The 23,236-nt window shown below is 43.7% G+C and overlaps 1 protein-coding gene across 4 annotated transcripts in view; it reads right to left on the bottom strand.

Moving 5' to 3' along the window:
- Positions 1-15,941, bottom strand: part of PAMR1 (peptidase domain containing associated with muscle regeneration 1) — a 161,166-nt gene extending 145,225 nt beyond the window's left edge. For 2 of the 4 annotated variants that reach the window (XM_060262052.1, XM_060262051.1), the window contains exon 1: positions 15,722-15,941. In XM_060262052.1, the coding sequence (XP_060118035.1) occupies positions 15,722-15,797 (76 nt within the window). In that variant the 5' untranslated portion in view covers positions 15,798-15,941. Of the gene's footprint in view, positions 1-15,716 lie in introns of all 4 variants that reach the window. The other 2 variants (XM_060262049.1, XM_060262050.1) reach the window with 2 other exon arrangements.
- Positions 15,942-23,236: the final 7,295 nt, after the last annotated feature.

Below are 23,236 nucleotides of genomic sequence, written 5' to 3'. Positions count from 1 at the left end.
TGAAATTAGTGAGATGTGTGTTCTTATCATTCTAGTTTATCTATTCGTTAAAACATGCATACAGGCTTGCCAGGTCCCCCTGGAAACCAGCAGCAAATGGGAGGGGATGGATGCCAGATTCAAGTTGGGAATCTCCTGGAGATCGGGGTGGAGCCTCAGTGGGGAACAATGTCATAGTGTCCATCCTCCAAAGCAATTTGCTCCAGGGGATCTGATCTCTGTAGTCTGGAGATGAGCTGTAATTCTGGGGGATCCCCAGGTCCCCCTTAGAGGCTGGCATCCCTACCCTACCTTTCCTTGTTGTTCCAAGCTGCTTATAAGAACAGTTAAAACATTTCCAATAACATACCCCAAATCTTTCCCTCTCTTCCACCCTCACAAGATGCCAGTCATTCAAACCCTTGCAAATGCCCTAGCAAATAAGCAAGCCTTGCAGCACCTCCTAAAAAGCTCCAAGGAGGAGACCCCCCTAAACCTCTTGAGCACCCCAAGCTTTTGAGTTTTCAAAAGTTTTATTGGTTTCAGAAAAAGTAGGGATGAGGAATAGGAAAGATAAAAGCACAATACATTCTGGTGTTATTTTGCTTAAAAATACTTTCAAAGAATACAAGCTTAATTCTACAATATTTTCTTCACATAAATTGTCCCGTACTATTTTGTCTAAACTGTACATAATCCATTTCAAAATTTTATAGTATAAATCTTTTGTTAAAATTATCTAGTAATTTTGTTCGTTGGGAGGAGGTGTAGTGGGTGTAGTATGTTGTTATTCACAAGCATAGCATGTACCACTTCTGTACATCTGTACATTTCCTGAGCCAGAGCTTATTTTTGGACACATACTACTTTCTGAAACCAGTCAGTCACCACAGCCATCCTGCCCCATTCAGAGATCATACCTATCAAATGGAATCAAATAGAAAACAAACATTTAGAAAGGTTTAGGTCTAGTTTAAATGATACACTTGCCAACACTGGTGATACAAAGTTGGGCAAGAGTATTTGCCACCTGTGTTGAGCACAGCAAAGGATAATATGCATTGTGTGATCAAAGGTACTTTCAAAACCCTTTTCCATCATGACACATACTCTGCCCTTGAAAGTCCAGTGGTTCCACATCCCATAAGAAAAGTTGTAGATGTTATATATAGCGATCAGAAGGCTAGATAGTCTCAATTCTTTCAGATGCTTTGGAAACAAAACACAATGGCAAGGCAGATACCTGATGTTCCAATGCCACAGACTTAAAAAGGTCACATGAAATGGAATTCTTGAGGTCAATTCTTGATGTGGCCAGCTAACAACATCACAAATGCATGTGGTAATTTTTACAAACAAATACATTACATGTAAACAGAAAACTTTATTTGGTAAGTGTATCATTTGGATCAGAGACACTAAAATCTGGAGATCTACAACTGTTAATATTATGAGCAAGAGTTTTATTTTAAAAGGTTGTTTTTTAGTTTTGCTGGCACACCATGGAACACTGGGAACTTTTTAAAATATATACATGATTTAGAAATACTTTTAAAAGAGAGTCAAAATACAGTGCAAAGTGAGTGAAGTTTTCAGTTCATTACTTGAATGTTAAGCACTCAATTTGTATCTATCGTGTATCCAACAGTAGTTGTTTATTTATTTATTTGATTTATATTTAATTCCATTTTGAATTCCAATTAGGAACATAATTACCAATTAATTCTATGTTCCATCAGACAAGAGTGAGGTGAAACTGCATTGTGATTTTCCTACAGATTTCTTTTGGTTATACAATAAGAGTGCAGTCTACGTAGAATTAGGAACCATGGTGGTTCACTACATACTTTAAACACAGAGGCAATATACACTACTCTTCTTCATATAACACTACTACCCTTCTTTGACATACTGTTCTTCAAAAAGTATGGCATTACCCTGTCATGAACTACTCTGTCAAAAAAAGGTGTCATGGATCTTGAACTTTGTAATTTGCCGAAACAGTATTTCTCTGTTTATTTTTTTTAATCCTGTAATTTTTAAAAAATCTTGTAGTCTGCAAATAAGCAGTTTCATGTGGGCTTTTATGCATAATTTGTGCATTTTTAAAATATGATGAGGTTCCCTAATTGTGGAGAGCCTTTACAATCAGGAATTGATTTGGATGCAAACAGTTCTGATTTGCAATGAACACTAGAGGGCCACTCTGTAAAAGGCAAAATACTGTAGCAAGGAACAGAACAAAAGCTTTTAAGCGATGGATTAGAGTTCCTGGTTATATCATTGCACTGAGAAATATCCCATGTCAGTTCAAAGTCATAAAGTCCACTTGATAAGAACAGAGAAACACACTTCTGTGCCTTGTTTGCCTCTCCAGGGCAACTGGTTGGCCACTGTATGAAACTGAATGCTGAATTAGTTGGGCCACTGGTCTGATCCATCTATGGTGCCAAGTGTTTCAGGACACCATAAACATGATAGCTCAACCGGCTTACCGTTAGCTATTTTAAATCGTTTCATCCTGATTCTCTCCGTTCATTGTTGTACTGTCAAATATACGTGTACCAGAGAACAGCACAAAAGGTGATAACTGGGTGAATTTAATGTATTCAAGGACTGGGGTACTTCTGTCAACATGTGGAAGTAGGGTTGCCAAGTCCAATTCAAGAAATATCTGGAGAATTTGGGGGTAGAGCCAGGAGACATTGGGGGCGGAGCCAGGAGACATTGGGAGTGGAGCCAGGAACAAGGGTGTGTCAAGCATAATTGAACTCCAAGGAAGTTCTGGCCATCACATTTAAAGGGACGGCACACCTTTTAAAATGTCTTCCTTCCATAGGAAATAATGAAGGATAGGGGCACCTTCTTTTGGGGATCATAGAATCGGACCCCCTGGTCCAATCGTTTTGAAACTTGGGGGGTACTTTGGGGAGAGGCACTAGATACTATACTGAAAATTCAGTGCATCTATCTCAAAAAACAGCTCCCCCAGAGCCCCCGAAACCTCCAGATCAATTCCCCATTATCCCCTATGAGAATTGATCTCCACATACGGACTAATGAAGTGCTCAGCAGACATTCCCCCCCCCCCCCGCCGCCGTCGTTTCTGATGACTCTGAAGCGAGGGAGTGGCCTCTCTACTCACGAGTTGCTGCCAACTTCTTCCAAGTAACACAGACACACCATCCCAAGAGGAAGCCTTTCAATAGGAGACTGAAGCCTACGGAGGTGGAAAGGCACATGGTTCTCTGAGGGAGGGGCTTCCCCCCACTAGCCAGCTGACTGGGGGTGGGAAGGAGCCTGGGAAAGCAGAAGAACTCCCGCTGGGGATTGGCAAGCCTATGTGGAAGCAAGCATACATGTAGGGAGTTACTTGGTGGGAAAGGTCTAGATTATGTGGCAACCTCTTCAATACTAATCCCTTTCCTACAACTAAAGACAGAAGCAAATGTTTAATTTATTATAACTGAGATAGCAGTGAGATGAGACTATTTTAGACTGATTTTAGACTGTTTTAGATTATGTAAAAATTTAATGGTAAATTGTAAACTGTATTGAATTGTATAACTGTTTTATTGTTCAACATGGCTTTTGCCATACCTTGTAAGTCACCCTGAGCCTGCCTCGGTGGGGAGGGCGGGGTATAAATAACATTTTATTATTATTATTAATAGTAGAAATGCCATTAGGTGCTGACATGACCATTTGCAAACTCAGTGAGAGAGGAAACAGGCATGTTCTTCATGTCTGATAAACAGGTCATCCACTGCCAGGTTCCTGTATTGTAAAACACAGACTGTCTTAATTTTTTGCATCTCCAGTTTGTATCAACCTCAAATAAGGCTTTTTGTTTGTTTAGAGGTATTTTTTTTTAAATCAATTTTGAACTATATGAGTGGAGGTAGAGTTTTCTTCTTTTCTTTCTCTGCTAAAAGGTTAGGATACAAGGTCACCCAATAAATTGATATTCAGGACAGATAAAAGAAAGCACTTCACACAATGCATTATTAACTTATGGAATTAACAAGGCAAGATGATGTCCCCTAGTTTAGATAACATTAACAACATTGGACAAATTCATAGAAGGGAGATTTATTATTGGCTTCCCCGTGATATCTACTTGGAACTTCTATACTTAGATGAATATCAATTGCTGGCGGAGGGCACATAATATGGGAGGACTATAGGATGCATACCTTGCTTGTGCGCACCCACATTCATCTGAATAACAATTGCTGGAAGCAGGATGCTAGATCCATTTACATGTTTCATTTCCATTTACTTGATAGCGAAATCAATGTATTACAACAAAGGAAGACAGTATTCAACAGGCACAGATCAAGAAGGAATACATTCATCCAATAAAGATGTAAATATGCCATGGTCCTGGGAAATTATTTCTTTCCTAACTAGATTTGTTGCTATGATTACTGCAAATCCACTTAGTTGTTTCTTTGTTCATCTTTTCAAAAAGTGTGTTTGTCTTCTAGTGGAGCAAAACATTTGGGTTGACAGCAATAGGAAGCCACAAACTGGTCTGAAACATTGGTAATGCTTTAATTGCTCTTTTTTCACCTAGAAGTGTCTGTTTTTCTCATCACAGAGACAGTCTGGGCACATACATGACTCACCCTCAATGTCTATGCCAAACTTCCAATCTAACTCTAGCCTAAACTGCAGGACTGCAGCTCAGGAGGTGACAGCAGCCCCACAAGAAATTCCTTTATTGCTACTCAGGAAAGTCAAGAACCAGAGGGCTGCCGGGCAGAAAAAAATGTTTGATAAATACACAGACATACAGAAGTCTAGATTGGATTCCATAACTAGGAGGTCTCTGAGGAAAGAGTGCAGCTCCTTCTTGCCACTGTCATACTCTACATATGTGTCCTATAAGTCTCAATGTCATTTTCTAGTTAGGTTTCAGAAGTCAGTGATCAGAGGCACAAATACTTCTCATCATTTTCTACCCTCGTAGATCACCACAAAGGAGTAGTTCTTCATTGTTGTGACCATTTAGAGAATATTTTCTGTGACCAGATGTGACATATTATGTACTTACAGCACAGCTCTCACACCTCTCTCTATTTCACACACACTTGGGATTGTTCATCATGCATTTGGCAGATGGACAATTGGAAAATTGGAATGAGCCATGGAATCCTTTAGCTATCAGAATGCTCTTCCATGTGATAAAGAATACCAGTTTTGACACCAATAAGTATCCAGGCACTATGTAAGAAGAATTTATGCAATTCGTTTGTTATATCTGAAGTGCATATTGTTGCGTTCTGCTTTGACAGTGTGACTCATTGTGTGTGCTTGGAGGAGGAGAGAATTGGAAGGATATATTGTGCAAATATTGTCTATTCACAGACATTTATTTGTTTGGAATGCATCATTATGAATCATTTTTCCAAACCTCACGCAAATTCCCAAGTGGTCTGAATGAATTAGGGTGTGAGGGTCATACTAAGACATTGTTTACTTTTGCTAGCCCTTTCTGCATATGAAATGATCAGGACTGTGTGAGATTGAAGAAACACACATCCATGCTCCTGAGACAGTAATGAGATCTGGAAGACAAAACTGCTTGTACTCTCAGTGCTATTACCTAGTCATTACTATAGTAATGGTAGGCTATAATTCTCATCTACCCACAGCAGGCCTGAGCACCTCATGCATTCCAAAGGACTATCTGGAAAGGATGACATATATGGAAAAGTAGTTAGTAGTATAAAAAGAATTAGCCATAATTATTAAAAACACAGGAATTGCCTTTGGGCTGAATCCTTTGCAGAACATCTAGGAAATTCTAAACCAAGCCTTGAATGGTTGTATACATCTAAAGATAGCTATTGCTAAAATTCTAACCTCATTATTCAGATATGCTGTACTTAATGCTTTGCAAGAAGAAACCTCAGCAGCTGTACTCCAAAGTAGTAGCTGCTGCTATGCATTCCTGGGCACAAGCACTGCAGGAAGAGTTACAAGTTTGTATGGGTCCAGACAAGTTATGCGTGGGCCCTGGTCTAAATTGAGAAATGACTGAACCAGAGTCCTCCATTTCAGGTTCTCTCCTCCGTCACTGGGAGTATCTAATTGTTGACTGTTCTTTCTGTGACAGTCTACAGCTCCACATAGGCTTGCCAATCCCCAGGTCCCAGTGGGAGTTCTTCTGCTTTCCCGGGCTCCTTCCCGCCCCCAGTCAGATGGCTGGTGGGGGAAGCCCCTCCCCCAGAGGACCATGTGCCTTTCCACCTCCGTAGGCTTCACTCTCCTATTGAAAGGCTTCCTCTTGAGATGGTGTGTCTGTGTTACTTGGAAGAAGTTGGCAGCAACTCATGAGTAGAGAGGCCACTCCCTCGCTTCAGAGTCGTCAGAAACGGCGAGGGGGGGGGGAATGTCTGCTGAGCACTTCATTAGTCCGTATGTGGAGATCAATTCGCATAGGGTATAATAGGGAATTGATCTGGAGGTTTCGGGGGCTCTGGGGGAGCTGTTTTTTTTAGATAGATGCACTGAATTTTCAGTATAGTATCTAGTGCCTCTCCCCAAAGTACCCCCCGAGTTTCAAAACGATTGGACCAGGGGGTCCAATTCTATGATCCCCAAAAGGAGGTGCCCCTATCCATTATTTCCTATGGAAGGAAGACATTTTAAAAGGTGTGCCGTCCCTTTAAATGTGATGGCCAGAACTCCCTTGGAGTTCAATTATGCTTGTCACACCCTTGTTCCTGGCTCCGCCCCCAATGTCTCCTGGCTCCACCCCCAAAGTCCCCAGATATTTCTTGAATTGGACTTGGCAACCCTAGCTCCAGAGCCTATGACAAACTGCTGTTTGACAAGCTGTTGAGCTTCAGCACACTGATATTTCTCTTTTTAGCTACCATCTGCAAAAACCTACCTAACAATCCATACTGGAATGAAAGCTTGATATAATTTTGCACAATTCAACTTTAGACATACGATACAACAATACTGAAGGCCCATTTGATCACTTACACAGGGTTTATGTGGAGTTGGTATTCTTCTTCACATTACACTATTGCCTTTGCAGTTTAAGAAAAGTACAGCACAGATCCTGACAGTTTCCTTATTCTGCACTGCAACATATCAGAATGAAGAGAGAAGGCCCATATGATTTCCTGCATGAAATGCCCAAGGCAGCAAAGGCCCTAATAATTGCTACCTAGTCATGACTCTGTAATGAGATATCACCATCTAGGGTTGCCAAATCCAATTCAGGAAATATCTGGGGACTTTGAGGGTAAAGCCAGGAGCAAAGTTGTAACAAGCATAATAGAACTCCAAAGGGAGTTCTGGCCATCATATTTCAAGGGACCACACACCCTTTTGAATGCCTTCCCTCCTCTGGAAATAATGAAGGATAGGAGCACCTTCTTTTGGGGCTCATAGAATTGGACCCCCTGATCCAACCCTTTTGAAACTTGAAGAGGGTTTTGAGGAGAGGTATTGGATGATATGCTGAAAATTTGGTGCCTCTACTTCAAAACACAGCCCCCCCTCAGAGAGCTCCAGATACCCATGGATCAATTCTCCATTATACCCTATGGGAATTGATCTCCACAAGGAATAATGAAGTGCCCAGCAGACATTCCCCTCCCCGCATTTTCTGATGACCCTGAAGAGGGGGAGGACCTCCAAACTGGGGGATCCCCTGCCCCCACCTGGGAATTGACAACCCTACCACCATCACTTGTTTTACTGTACAGGTAAATGATCAGGTATTATATTCTTCCCACCAGTAGCTCAAGAGGAGTACAGTCTATCTACCCATTTGTCCTTACTCAAAAACAGCTGCTAAGTCCAGACTAGAACCTGGGAGGCTTCCTGCGTCTCTTAGAGTTCCAAAAAATAGAAAATCCCTTAGGCATAACTCTGCAGCACCTGTGTTTCATCATACTAAAAGGAGATGCATCAGTTGGTCCTAATGTACTTGAACACATTCTAGATTACACAAAAGAGTCTGGATCTAGATGGGACTACACTCCCCTTGAATGAACAGGTTTGTAGCCTGAAGGTGCTCTTGGGCCCAGCCTATTATTGGGTAAACAGGAGGAAGCTGTTGTCAGGGGCAGTGTTCTCTCTAAGCTGTGTTAGTGTGAAGCTAGCTCACAATTTTTTAGCCTCCATCTCAGACATTTTTGTCTTAGCTCAGGAAAAAATGGCCCCGGAGCAAACTAATATATGCAGTAGCTCACAACTTTAATGCCAGAGTTCAGGACTATATAGAATGGACCCAGTGCAAGCTAGAGATGTCATACTTGCAGAGAACCTTCCCCTTATGCTCCTCTACATACCCTCCAAATTATGGGCAGATTGGATTTAAGGGGTCCAAGTTATGTTTCCCCAAAGAAGATGCTCTCAGGAAAGTGCTTTTGGGGGAAATGTTAGGCACAGGTTGAAAAGGTTGTAGAATGGACCCCCTGCAAGCTACACACAACAAAGGCACTGGGAACTTCACCCTGCCACCCACTCCTCTACAATCTTTCCAAACTGGGGAAGAATTGCTTTGACATTTGATAAACATTTTGAATAGAGACAGTCTGGAAATGTATCCATTCAGGAACCACCACAAACCACTTGAAAGTTCATGCTGGTTGACCTACCATAAACTTCAGTTTGTGAACCATGAACTGCCAAAATTCATCACAAATTAAAAGAGCCAATTTGTGCCCATCTGTAAATATGCTCATGTACTAGGAAAAAGGATTCATTCTTTTTTTTTTCTCTTACCAACTTGGGCTAAAAATGGTGCTGAAAAAATGGGGTGAAAAAAGCAGCGGACTCATGTTTCTTTCCCCTTCACACCTCAGTTTATCTGTGTTTCTAGCATAGATAGGTTTTACAGTTTATCATAGTTTCCACGAAAGAATCTTAGGAACTGTTGATTGCTTGGGTTCTCTCAAACAAATCCACAAGTCCCATGACAGAAAACACATATAGGGATGCTCAAATACCTATTTGATGACCTCACTTGCTGCCTGCCTATTGTGAGTAGACAGCCAGTAGCACACTATTTGGCTGCTTAAGGGAGGTGAAGTCTGCTACATCTGAGAAGTGGTCTAACAGTATCAGGCCCCTCAATAGCTCCCCCCCTACATAACTCTTCCCTTCTTCACAGACTTAATAATAATAATAAATTTTATTTATATCCCGCCCTCCCCGCCGAAGCAGGCTCAGGGCGGCTAACCATGATTATTATACAAACATTGTAAAATACAGTTAATAAATACATTTAAAAGCAGTTACATAAAATTTTAAAACTACAATAAGATAAGGTGCTACATTCAGTAAGGTATATTCCTATGGCTAGGTGTCGCTTTCAGGGTTCCTTATAAGCTTGCAGAAAGAGGGTGGTTTTGCAAGCCCTGCGGAACTGATTAAAGTCCCGCAGGGCTCGCACTTCCTCCGGTAGCTGATTCCACCAGTGGGGGGCCATTATAGAGAAGGCCTGCTCCCTCGTTGCTTTCAGTTTGGCCTCCTTTGGTCCAGGGATCCTTAGAAGACTTTGGGAGCTAGATCTTAGTGCTCTCTGGGGAACATGTGGAGAAAGGCGGTCCCTAAGGTAGGCAGGTCCTCGGCCATATAGGGCTTTAAAGGATTTAAGGGGTCCAAGTTATGTTCTCAGGAAAGTGCTTTTGGGGAAAATGTTAGGCACAGGTTGAAAAGGTTGTAACAGACTTGTTGCATTGCAAGCCAACAGCAGTCTCAACCATCTATCTTCTCCCCCCCTTCAGACTTTCTGTTCTGCTGCTACTCATCTCTCTCTCTCTCTCTCTCTCTCTCTCTCTCTCTCTCTCTCCAAAGAGATGCCAGGCTAGTGCTACCAGCTGACAACAGCCCAAGCTAACTATGGCCTTGGCCCTGGACACACCCTTTTCAAACTGCCCTTGTATTCTGTTTTAGTAACTGGTTGCTAATGGATTTTTTCTGTCATTTCAGACAGACCCATTTTAGTAATTGGCTGCTAGCAGAATTTATTTAACAGTTCATACAAACCCACGTGTTGGGTTAGCAAAGTATAGCTGAGCTGCTTTTGAGGAAAATTGCTTCTTTCCATTTCAACCTCTTTGTTGTGCTTCTGAATCACTGTGGTGTGCTCTTTAAAATGTCCATAGCACTTCCCACAATGCTGCTTTTCCCCCACCCTTTTTTGCTGCATAATCTTTAAAAAAAAACCTTTCTAAGATGAGCATTATAGCACTAAACTGCTATAGCACTGAAGTACTATAGCAGCACCACTGAGATACATTGATTTTGTTGAGTCAATCTATCTCAATGGTGCCACTATAGCACTATAGCGCTATAGTAGTTTAGTGCTATAGTGCTCACCTTAGATTTTTTTTTTTTTTTAATCTGAAGAAGATTGTGTGGTAAAAAGGGTGAGAGAAAGCAACACTATTTGAAATTACCATAGTGCTTTGGAGACAGCTCATTAATGGATGGGAATTTACTGTCCTGTATCACTTTACTCAAAATCTGGTTTAGAACAGTAATGTGAAAAAGGCCACAGTCACAGCAGTCCAGCACAATATGCTCATCTACTAAATGTGCCTGCTGCAATGTTGATGTAAGTACATAAAGTACTTATAGATGTGTGGCCCCTAAGTACATAAAGCTTGTAAAACTGCAGAGAATTTACCCTGAGCAAAAGCAAAAGATACTTTTGGCATCTTCCTCTTGCACCCACCTCCCAATTATTGTTAAAAGATAATACAACACCTTTAACTACATTAAACATCAACATATAATACATGTATTCTCTCTATATCTATCTATCTATCTATCTATCTATCTATCTATCTATCTATCTATCTATCTATCTATCTATCTATCTATCTATAGAGAGAGAGAGAAACTATATAATACATGTATTATATAGTTTACCATATGGCGTTTAATTATAAACTCATTAAAAACTATGAAAGCTCACTCACCAGATAGGTAAATAGGCTTCTTATTTGACTATATAAACCACTGCTCTGATGGTCAAAAGGGAAAGGTAAGATGGAGAAAGGTCTGACACTTTGTTTCTCTACTCATTTTAAGAACTACAAACTAATATGTTGAGTGCCCTCAGCACTGTGTGGCCCCTGAGCGCTTTTCTCCCTTGTACCCCTGACTTTTGTATACATGGCAGTTTGTACACACATAGCCTATGTACAAAAGTTCTGATAAATGCATGGAAATCAGAGATGGGACTGGCCATGGTTATGATTCAAATTGGGCACCACACTGAGGAGTAGGGTTACCAGTTTAGGATTGGGAAGTACCTGGAGATTTATTTTTTTTTGGGGGGGGTGAGCATGAGAAAGGCAGGGTTTGGGTAGGGGAGAGACTTCAATGGGATGTAATGCCATAGAGTCCACCTTCCAAAACAACCTTTTTCTTCAGAGGAATTGATTTTTGTTGTCTGGAGAATAGATGTAATTCCAGGAGATCCCCAGCCACCACCTGGAGGTTGGTAATCGTATGAGAACCCACAGCTCATGTCTGACTGTTACAGAGGGTGGGAACACCAGACCTAACCTGTATATTGCGTAACATGTTAATCTCTCTGCTCCATGTCTTCTTTCTTATCCCTGGTACAGCTTGTGAGGATGATTAAGAAGGAAATAGAGACGGGTACGCCATCATGAGGTCTACTATGCCCACTCACCACAAATTATTCAGGCACTCAATAGATTATTTAGGACAAAAAGTGGTGAAGAGAAAGGGAGCTATAGCCTAATTTACCAAGAGGCTACTTGCTATGTCTCCTCTCTCAAGAGACCTAGCTAAATGGCTGACCATAGGCTGGGGAGGATTTGAATTGTAGGTCTCTAGGTCTGTAGCTGCCCTCTGACAATTGTTGCTCTTGGACATTGTCCACTTTATTAACAAGCAGACAGCTAGTATATTACTTATGAAATATGGTGGTATTATATTGTCTTATCTGAGGGTCTTCTTGGAGTTTATTCATACTGTATGTTCATTGTGAAAAATTTAGACCACAGAGGGCTTAAACTACTCATGGTTAAAAGCACTTATGGAAACTGTGCTAGCTTATGCTGCTATGGAGGGAGGGGCTAAACCAATTAGAATTGTTGGAGATGGAAATCTTGAATTAGACTGTTACATAGCTGTCAACACTACTGTGCTTGAGCAAACGTCTCTTTAGTCCTCTCTGCTCTTTCTGCTCTCATTGCCTTTGTCCATCTGAGGGACACTAAAAGTGACTCTGCCTTCCCAGATGAGCTCATTGTCCTTCAGGTTTGTAGGGCAAAAGGTTATGGGATTTGGGTGTTTCTTGAACAATTTTAAAGATCCACATTTTAAGTTGATGCTACTCCAATGCTTGAGCATGGAGGCACAAGATGAAGCTGCAAAATGCATTGCAGATAACCATTTAAGAAGGACTTGTTTAGCTTCTGGAGAACTAGGGCTACTGGCAAGGTGGGGTGTGTGTATGGATTTCTGGGGCCCAAGTCAGCTGAAAGCTGCCTCATGCTGAATTCACAAAATGCATTTTAAAAGAACACTCTAATGCAATTCTGACTGCAGCTACTAGGCAAGTGGGGGAAGGAAGAGCAGAGCACAGTAAAGAGCTGGGTCTTTTTGCAAAGTTTTCTATGATGTTGAGGAAAACCCTTGCTTCTTGTGGTCTATGGTTGCCAGCCTACAGATGGGGCCTGGGATCTCCCACCTTTACAACTGATCTCCAGCTGGCAGAGATCAGCTCCTCTGAAGAAAATAGCTGCTTTAAAGGGTGGACTGTATAGCATTGTATCATGCAGTACTGTACCCTCCCCAAACCCTACCCTCTCCCAGCTCCACCCCCAAAATCTCCGGGTATTTCCAACACAGACTTGGCAACCCTATGTGGTGCTGCAAAGTGCTGTCAAGTTACAGCTGACTTATAGCAACCCCCTAGGGTTTTGGAGGCAAGAGATATTCAGAGGTGGTTTGCCATTACCTGCTTCTGCCTCTGCATAATGACCCTGGTGTTCCTGGGTGGTCTCCCATCCAAATAACAACTAGGGCCAACCCTGTAAAGTTGGGCTAGCCTGGGCTGTTTGGGTCAGGGCCTCTTGCTTCTTAGATCCTGCTTGAGGGAAGCCTGAGGGCACCCAGGTTCTGCTTGCAGAAGGGCATGATACAAATCCAATTAAATAAATAAATAAATAAATCCTGCTTAAACCCATCAGTCAAACCAGTACTGGAGCAAGGAAAGCCAGGTCAAGCTACCATCGATGCCAGAATGCAGGCTTCTAACAAGGTTTGTGACTTCTTTTTTCATTTAGTTCCACCCAACTCCTGCACAGTCAGATCTTGCAAAGGGGCAACCTTGTTAGTGTGTGGCAGCACAAAAGAAAAATAAATAAATCACCTTTTGTTATCTCTAACTCTTTTCCACAATTTCCCCCCATCAACATTTTATTGAATTAATGGAGAACAAACAATAACAATAATGTTCTCCATTCTGCTCTCTTCCTTTCATGATCTGCCATTCATCTACTCCCATTTCTAATATTTCTCCCTCCTCCTCCCCTGTTTTGCAGTCTCGACCTCCTCATCCATTCCGGCTGGCAAATTAGAATGTATTTAATAAGAGTACAGGAGCAAGCCTTTGTTAACATTATGAACAAAAAGAGGGAGTTAATATTTACCCATAATCCATCAAAGTAGTAAAAGGATGCTTCCCTCCCCCCCATAACGTACATGTTAATAAGTGTTAATCTGCCTCAGTGGTAGGAAATGAGGAACAGAACTTATTTACTTTATTTATATTCCATCTTTCTCCTCAAAGGTAACCCAAAGCAGCTTACATCATTCTCTTTCCTCTTTTTTATTTTCACAACAACCCTGTGAGGTAGGTTAGGCTGAGACTGTGCGACTGGGCCAGCAAGCTTCCACTGCATAATGGGGATTCTAACCTGGTTTTGCCAGACCCAGGGGAATGCTGATTTCCACTTTGGGGTCAGGAAGCAATTTTTCTCCAGGCCAGTTTGGCAAGGGATTCTGGAGGTTTTTGCCATCTTCGAGGAATGGAGCAGGGGTCACTGGGGATGCATGTGTGTGTGTGTGGGGGGGGAGGTATTTGTGAAGATCCTGCACTGTGCAGGGGCGGGGGTGAATTAGATGGTTCAGGAGGTCCCTTCCAACTCTATGATTCTATGACCCCAGTCCAACACTTTAATCACTACACAAGCTTAATTTCCATTGAAAATGGTGGGGGGGGGGATGTGACCTGCCCCAGGATATTCCAGTTCCTTTCATTTTAGCCCCTACAACTCACATGATCATCCTGAAGCCAGATCAATTTCCTACTTTTGTATTCTAAGTTATGCCTGCCACAAATGGACAGACATGTGGATCCTTTTATGATTATAGATGCCTGGTAACAGCCAGCCAAGTGATTTGTTTTGTTACAATATTTGTTTTGAATTAGGGTAATATTGGGGGGGGGGGGATGGAATCTTTGTCCCGGCACCCATGATGGCTCTCAGCAGCCCTGAAACACATCATGCATAGAGTACCTGCATGCCTCCAAAAGCCTCATGTATTTGATTTAGCCAAGCCCAGGGAATTGTTCAGGAAATCCATTTCATTTTCCTTTAATCTTTTCAAATGTAGCAGTATATCTGACATGTGGAATTATTTATACATATTATGAGCTTCAGTGTTTGGAATGCCACAATGTTTACTTGGTACATGCGATTTCACCATTATTATTGTCTTCAATGAGGCAGCTGTAGACAGCACAACTTACTCAGAGTCTGATGCCTCTGGCTATCTCTAATTGCAAGGGATACCTCATATTTTAAAAGGTCATTGCTTATTCTACAATATACTTACTTCCATTGCTTGCTCTGCTTACTTCTGCTATGAATTTCTTTACTGCAGACATCCAAAGTGTAATGTTGTCCCTTATTTTTGAACTATTGTTCTAGAATGACCATGTCACTCAGAACTGAAACCTGTGGGAGCTGCAAAGAACTCTGGGAGTAGGCAAGAGGATTCTAAAGTCTGATCTCCATCACATGGATTGCTCAATGGAGTTAACACAAATGAAACAATGCACATATAGGAGGACTCCTAACCAATATGTATTAAAAGAGGAGCAGTTTTGACAGGATATCAGACAAAAAAGCCAGGCATAATGGGTGAGTATGGCATCATGCAAGCACTTACAATAAATAACGTAGTGTCTTTCTCTCAGCTTTAGCAATATTAAAGTAATGTTATATTGGAAGAAATAAAGCAGATATCCAAAACTGTGTGACTTTTTTTTATTTTTGCCTGTCTCCCCCTCTGGTTCTTTCTTACTGGAAAGAAAAATGTGTCCTGTGCCAAGTCAAACAACTTACATTTAAGAAAGCTATGTCTTAATGGCCCTTTTCTTGTCATCATTTTTAGGCACTGAGAGTTAGGAAATTAAAGCAACAAGTATGTCAGTGAGCAACAACCCTGAATATTATTTACACACCCAGCCTATTGTTTCCCTCCAAGTCTGTTATTAAATTGCCTTCCCCCCACAAAAAAAGCTCTTCTAGAAGAACTTTCCAATGCCAGCAAGAAATAAATAACCAAAAGCTTCTTTCTATTATTCAAGCATCCTGAGATGCCTCTTTTCTCCTCAACACAGCTTGTGAAGTTAAGAGAATGCTGACCTCTCCAAAGGGAAAGGGATTCACTCTTCAGCATGCATAGAAAGCGACTCGCCTACTTACACTACCTCTGGGCAAGCAGGAAATGAACAGGAACTGCAGGAGGACGGCGAGTCCTAGGTGAGTCCAGGGAGCCGCTTTCATGCTGTTCAGACAGCCCAGTGAAAGAGAGTGACTGCTCAAGGCAGGCAGGCAGGCAGCCTTTTACCGAAGCTTCACCCAGCGGTGATTCTGTGAAGGAGCTCAGGTTTCAGACTTCAGCTCGCTTCCCTCATGATCAGAAGAGGGAACTACCTTCAAGACTTCTCCGAGGGCCAGAAGCTCGACAACGACGTCACCCCCAAACTTCTCAGCTGCTCTCTTAACCCTTTGTAAGCTCAGGACAAAGGACACAAGTTGGAAGGAGGTGTAGGAGGGGCCATTTTCATTTTAAAACAAGACTCAGAAAGAATTTTTAATCTGGCAGGAACAGAAGTCATTGGAGGGGGGAGGTTCAGTGTCTGAGCAATTTCTGCAAACATAGGCAAAGCTGTCCATGCCAAGGCTTCATACTTCAGCCAGTAGATCCAAAACATGTATTCTATTTTTATTTTAGTTATACCTTGCCTTTCCCTTGTGACTCCAGATGATTTACAATCCCAAATTTAAAGCATATAAAATACAGTGGAACTCCAATGCTTTCCCAATGGCAGCAATTTACACCCCATTAAAAGTCCTCAAAAATAAAATGGCATTGCTTGGTAAGAAATTTAAAGTCCGCGCACGCACACCCCTTCTCCTCAGGGAGCCTATTTCATAGGGTGAGAATGCTACTGGGGCGGGGTGTGTGGTTAGTACAGATTGTAGTAAATTTCAGTTTTAACTGTGGGCATGTGTGGTAATAAAATCCTGCCCTAGTGAATGTACTCTTCCTTAGGCTTGTCATCTCTTAGGGACATACATCTGAGACCTTAAGAGGTACGTGGGAGGCTGGAATTCAGCAAGTCATGCCTTTTCCAACAGGGAAAGCAGTCCTTGGTCGCCTACTGATGTTCTATTCCACTTGTTATTTGGTACAGAGCCACTTGTCTGTTAAAAAACAAGAACCCACCCTCAACAAAACCAATGCTAGTGCACCTGGAGTTAGGGTTGCCAGGTCTGAGTTAGAAATTTTTTTGGAGACTTTGAGGGTGGAGCTGGGAGAGGGTGGGGTTTGGGGAGGTACAATGCCATAGAGTCCACCCTTCAAAGCAGTCATTTTCTCCAGGAGAGCTGATCTTTGTCAGCTGAAGAGCAGTCATAAAAGCAGAAGATCTCCAGGCCCCACCTGGAGGTTGGCAACCCTAGAAAGGTTTTCAAGGCACAGATCTCAGCTTCATTGTAAGATTTTGCCCTGAAGCCTCATATTTCAGAAATATTGCAATGCATTCAATAGGTATTTCAAATTGTCAACAAAAGTACAAATGTGGCTTGCGAACACATGACCTTCAAGAAAAGATATATCATAATTTCTGACAATAAACTTATTAAAATTTCATATAGAATACAGATTATCTAGATATCATATGATATCTAGAACAAGAGAAGTAATGATATCCATACTAAGGTTATACATATTGCAAACAAGGTCTTAAGAAAATATGAGCAAACAATAGAAAGAAAGTACTTCCATGAGGGGAATCCCACTATAGAGAAGATATCTAAGTAAAACAAATTGTTACTTAATTAGCTACATGAGTAAATGTAATAACATTTCCAAAAATACTAAATTATTGATAATAAATCTTGCACTCAGAGGTGAGAAGTAAGGGCCTTAGGATAGTTCTTTAAACTGGGTTGTGGGGGGGGGGGGGGGAGGAAGGGCCAAAGCCTATTTTATCAAGGTTATGTAACAGTTTTAGAGAGTAGCTATGTTGGACTGCAGAAAAACAGCTGGACTTGAGTCTGGTAGCACCTTTGAGAGCAACAAGATTTGGGGAATCCTTTAACAGTTTCTGTTTCCATAACTCCTTTCCTGAGCCACAGTTCAGTTGTAGAGCACATACCTTGACTGTGGAAGATACAGGGTTGGATTCAACAGGTAATTTCCACTGATTCCTTCATCCTGATGCAAACCCCAATGCCATTCCCCAGGGTCCCTGTCCCTAAGAAGCGACGTTTTATGGAGATCGGTGAACTGCAGTGGGTGGGAAAAGGCAGGAAAGTTACATTGGAACTGCCATTGGAGAATCTAGTCTGAATTCAACCACCAGTTTCTGTCATTTCAGGTTTAAAGGATTTCATGGGGGACAAATTCATGGTTGAGACTGAAGAGAGTCACTTCCAACTGGAGTAGTGATTAGATCAGGGGTGTCAAACATGTGGTCTGTGGGATGGATCAGGCCCACAGAGGGCTCCTATCAGGCCCATGAGCAAGTATGCTTCCTTCTCCCTCTATCTTCTCAATTGCATAGAAACTACAGAGCAAAGCCTCTATTTTCTCCATTGGCTGAGACTCCTCTCCTGGGGAGGGAGGGGAGGGGAGGGAGAGCTTGCTTTGATACTGACCACAATATTGGACGAGTGCTAACACTTCAAGCATGTTTTATTTTAGGTTTTTTTACAAAAATATTTAATTGTGTTTGTTTGTGTCCTTTATAAAGTTTATATCTCTACCTAGATCTAATCTTAAATAGGTACACACACAGCCTGGCCCAACAATGTCTCTTTTATGTCAGTTCTGGCCCTCATAACAAATGAGATTGACATCCCTGGATTAGATGGTTTAATGGTCTGTTTGCTTCTAACCACATTTACCAGCAGAGTGCTTTGTGGCAGCCTTAAAGAAGTTCTGCAACCTCAATAGATAGCAAAAGAAAGACTGTTTTCATTTATAGTTATTTCATTTTTTTAAAAAAAATATGCAGGAGTAGTAGTGGGTACTGGGGGGCAGCCACTGGCAATGGTGTGACATCAATTCCAGGAAAACCTGAAAGTGATGTCACACTTCTGTAGAAATTACCATCTATTCTATGGTAAAACCATAGCATTTCCAGTGATTCCTAGAAAGAACTGACACTACTTCCAGGTTTTTCCTCATAGGGAATATAATGCTGTTGGCCTAACAGCCCCCAAGGGAGCTGGCAGACTTGGGGAGCTAGACCACCAAAAACTCTGCGAATATATACAATGCTTTTTATAATTTTACTTTTCTTCTAGATCTTACAACTGTTTCCCTAACACAGTATTTTGACTCCATAGGTAGCTGCATATTCTTAGACAGTAGTTACTTGTCAGCTGAGGAAGGCGTGCCAGTCATGGGGGCTGGTTTGCCCATCACATTTTCACAGACCATATGCTGCCCTGGAGACTTGGCCTAGAGCTTAACTGTAGGCTGTTTACATAGCATTGCAGAATGCACTTTTCATGTTCCCACTAAGAGACTGTGGACAAATGAAGCTGTTCGTGCCAGCCAAATATTTCACTGTCTGTGTTATTCTCTCAGCAAGGAGAGAAGAAATATCCAAGGGCTCTGATCACTGTATTATGCTGCTCAAGAATCCCACGGTGTTTGACTGTTGGATATTTATTGTATTTGTCTTTAAGTGTTGAGCATACTTGCATACAATTTTAAAATTCCACTCTTTTTTGTAGCTTAGTTTATAAGCTTTTCCCATCTCTTTGAACTGCTCAGTGATTCTCTTTAGATAGGGTTGCCAGATACCTTCAGCCACTGGCAGGAGATGAGAGGGTAGTATGGCCAGATCCTGGTTAGGAAACTCATAGAAATTTGAGGATGGAGTCTGGGGAGTTTAGGGACCTCAGCAGAGTACAATGCCATAGAGTCCATCCTCCAAAACATCAATTTTCACAGGGGAACCAATCTCTATAGTCTGGAGATGAGCTGTAATTCCAGGGGATCCCCAGGTCTCACCTGGAGGATGGCATCCCTACCTAGACCAGGTATTGTTATACTGAGAGTAAAAGCACGCCTGACCTCTCTGTCCACCCACTACATCTGCCCTGTTTCCAATGCCACCAGCTAATCACATTGTTGTGTCCTAGGCTCAAATGGGAGAACTGTTACTTTTGGAGGGAACTGTTACTTTTGGAGGGAAGCCGAACAAGCCAGAGCTTGAACTCCACACCAGGGTTCCAGAGAAGGCCTAAGCGTGCCCAATCAGGGGAAGGATTGAAACATAAGTAGCCAATCAACATCCAGGCTCATACTGTACCCTGATAGGCCCTTAGGGCCCTGTAAATAGCCAATCCATGTAGATAGTTAAGGACCAATCAGAAGGGGGGAAGAATTGTATAAAGGAGCGGGAAGTTTGAACAGAGCTCAGTCTGTGTGTGTGTGTTCCTGAAGTAAAGCTTGCTGAAATCACTCTCCGACTCTGGTCTCTTACTGCGCCAATCCCAGTACATTTTACTGGCGACGAGGATGGGATGCCAGTAAGAACCAGCAACAGAACCAGGAACACGGAAAGGCGGCTAAATCCAAGCCATCTGGGTCTGCACCTCCACTCTGCGCACACCCCAGCTCGCAAGCCGCCCAGACGCGCTGCCAAGAATGGAGGCTCCAGCCAACCTCCTACAGCCCTTTAGCATCGATCGCCCCGAGCTGTGGGACTCATGGGTTGAAGGCTTCCAGTCATACCTGACCTTCCAGAAGATTACAGAGACTACCATGCAGAGAGCTCTGCTTATCAGGACATGTGGCATGGAGACCGTGGACTTAGCCAGGGCTCTTCTCCAACCCAGGAAGCTCTCAGAGACGCTGGTGGACGACATCATCAGCGCTCTGGAGAAGTATTTCCAGCCCCAGCCAACCAAGCTAACCCGGCACTGGGACTTCCGACAAAGGACACAGAAGGCAGGCGAAACTGCCATGGCGTTCTTAACAAGCCTGCGCCGGGTGGCAAGCCAATGCAGTTTCGCAGACCTCAACGAAGCCCTTCTTGACCAGTTTGTATGGGGCTTGAGGGACGAAAAACTAGTGCGGAAACTCCTGTCCCTCTCCGATTGCGACCTAACAAAGGCAATCGACGTGGCCACCAGCTGGAAGAAGGGCAGATCAGCAGAGCCACGGCCAACAAGACAGGCTGCGGCACACCAGATCAACCCTGAACCATCTACTGAGGACTCGGACGAGGACAGAGCTCTACAAACTGGCTATCGTTCAGCAGGAAGGAAGACCACCCACGTCCCACAGGGCATGAGACACAAGACACCACCTGCATGTGCAAGTTGCGGGGGCCAGCACGAGCGGAAGACCTGCCGATTCTGGAATGCCACCTGTCGACTCTGCAACAAGGAATGCCACCTGTCGACTCTGCAACATCGCCTGAGCCTGCAGATCCAAATCCAGAGCACGCATCCCACAAAGATCTGCGCACTCCGAAGGCCAGCCAGACTTCGAGATCGACGCTCTCCACGCCCACCAATACCCGGTACAGTACCTACCCTCGCCAGTCAGGCCCTCCAAAATCCGGGTCAATGTAGAGATCGGGGGGGGGGGGGTGCCCTGCCAAATGGAGGTGGACTAAGAACATAAGAGAAGCCATGTTAGATCAGGCCAATGGCCCATCCAGTCCAACATTCTGTGTCACACAGCGGCCAAATATATATATATATATATATATATATATATATATATATATATATATATATATATATATATATATATATATATATATATATATATATATATATACACACACACACACACACTGTGGCTAATAGCCACTGAACTCTGGGTCAGCATCATCTATTATAGCGGCAGAGACATTTTTTAAAATTCCCACCAGGCTGAGGCCTCGTCTCAGGGACCTGGGGTTTACCTTAGTGGACTTCCAGAAGAACAAGGTGCCTATCTTGGGAGTGGGCCCGGTCCCAGTCCAATACAAGGGGTTCAAGGGCCAGCTACAAGTGCTAGTGGTCAAGAACCACCTTACAAACCTTTTGGGTCTCGACTGGTTCAAGCCCCTGGGACTAGAGATCAGGGGGGGTCAATAAGACTGTCGGAGTGGACTTTAACAAGGTTTGCAAAGAGTTCCCGGCCATTTTCGATGGCACCTTGGGCTGCTACACGGGTCCCCCGGTTTCACTACACCTTGACCCCACAGTGCGGCCTATTAGGCTTAAAGCGCGGCGAGTTCCATTCACGCTCAAGCCTAAAATTGAGGAGGAACTGGATAAACTGATTGCACAGGGAATACTAGAGCCTGTCACCCACGCAACCTGGGAAACTCCCATCGTGACTCCAGTCAAGCCCAGTGGGGAGGTGCGGATTTGTGCAGACTATAAGTGCACCCTCTACAAGGCTCTTCAGGCCCACGCATACCCTGTGCCCATCGTCAGCCATGTTCTAGCCACCCTAGCCGGCGCAAAAAATTTTGGCAAGTTGGACTTGGCCCAAGCTTACCAACAGCTGCCGGTGGATGAGGCCACGGCCAACGCCCAAACAATTGTGACCCACCGGGGGGCCTTTAGAGTAAAGAGGTTGCAATTTGCAATTTGGCTCCGGGGTTGTTCCAGGAACTAATGGACTCTCTTTTAAAAGGACTTCCCGGAGTCACTCCATTCTTCGATGATGTGCTGATCGCGGCAGCCTCGCCTGAAGAATTCGCCGCCCGCCTTAGAGGAGTCCTACAATGTTTTGAAACAGCCGGCCTCAAGGTCAAACAGGAGAAGTGCCTCCTGGGCGTGGATCGGGTAGAATTCCTGGGGTTCTCCATCGATGCCCAGTGGGTCCACCCCTCCGACGCCAAGCTGCGTGCCATCAGAGATGCTCCAGCGCCCACCAACAAGCAAGAACTCCAGGCCTTCCTCGGCCTCCTAAACTTTTATCATGCTTTTCTCCCCCACAAGGCAGCGGTGGCCGAACCCCTGCACCGGCATCTAGACAAGAACCGACCCTGGGCGTGGGGCCGCCAGCACGCTAAAGCCTTCCAGGATATCAAGGGCCTCCTGATGTCCAACTCCGTCCTTGCCCATTTCGACGAGACCCTGCCCTTGGTCCTTGCATGCGACGCATCCCTTATGGCATGGGGGCAGTTCTGGGCCACCGACTCCCTGATGGGACCGAAATCCCTATCGCGTATTACTCGCGGACCCTCTCGTCGGCGGAGCGGAACTATGCCCAAATCGACAAAGAAGGGTTGGCAGTCGTGGCCTGCGTCAAAAAATTTCATGATTACATCTATGGCCGGCCCTTTACCCTCTATACGGACCACAAACCCCTCTTGGGCCTCTTTGCATCGGACCAGCAGACCCCTCAGGTGTTGTCCCCACGGGTCCTCCGTTGGTCCATTTTTCTAGCCGGCTACACTTACACCCTAGTGCATCGCCCGGGCAAGGCAACGGGCCATGCTGACGCCCTGAGCCGCTTGCCCTTGCCTGACGTGGATCCCGATCCAGCCCCGGCTCATCAGATCCTACTGATGGACATGCTTCCGGACAGGCCATTGCTCGCCTACGACATTGCTGCCCGCTCCGCTCGTGATCCAATCCTCTCCCGTGTCTTGGACTGGGTGGGGAGGGGGTGGCCCAAGGGCTCGACTGGGCCAGAATTTACTCCATTTTCAGCCCGGAAAGACGAACTATCCACCCACAAAGGCTGC

This window comes from Heteronotia binoei, chromosome 21, assembly GCF_032191835.1.
Source record: "Heteronotia binoei isolate CCM8104 ecotype False Entrance Well chromosome 21, APGP_CSIRO_Hbin_v1, whole genome shotgun sequence".
Classification (NCBI taxonomy): domain Eukaryota; kingdom Metazoa; phylum Chordata; class Lepidosauria; order Squamata; family Gekkonidae; genus Heteronotia; species Heteronotia binoei.
Note: the sequence above shows the minus strand (reverse complement) of the source record. Positions and strands in the feature narration are given on the sequence as shown.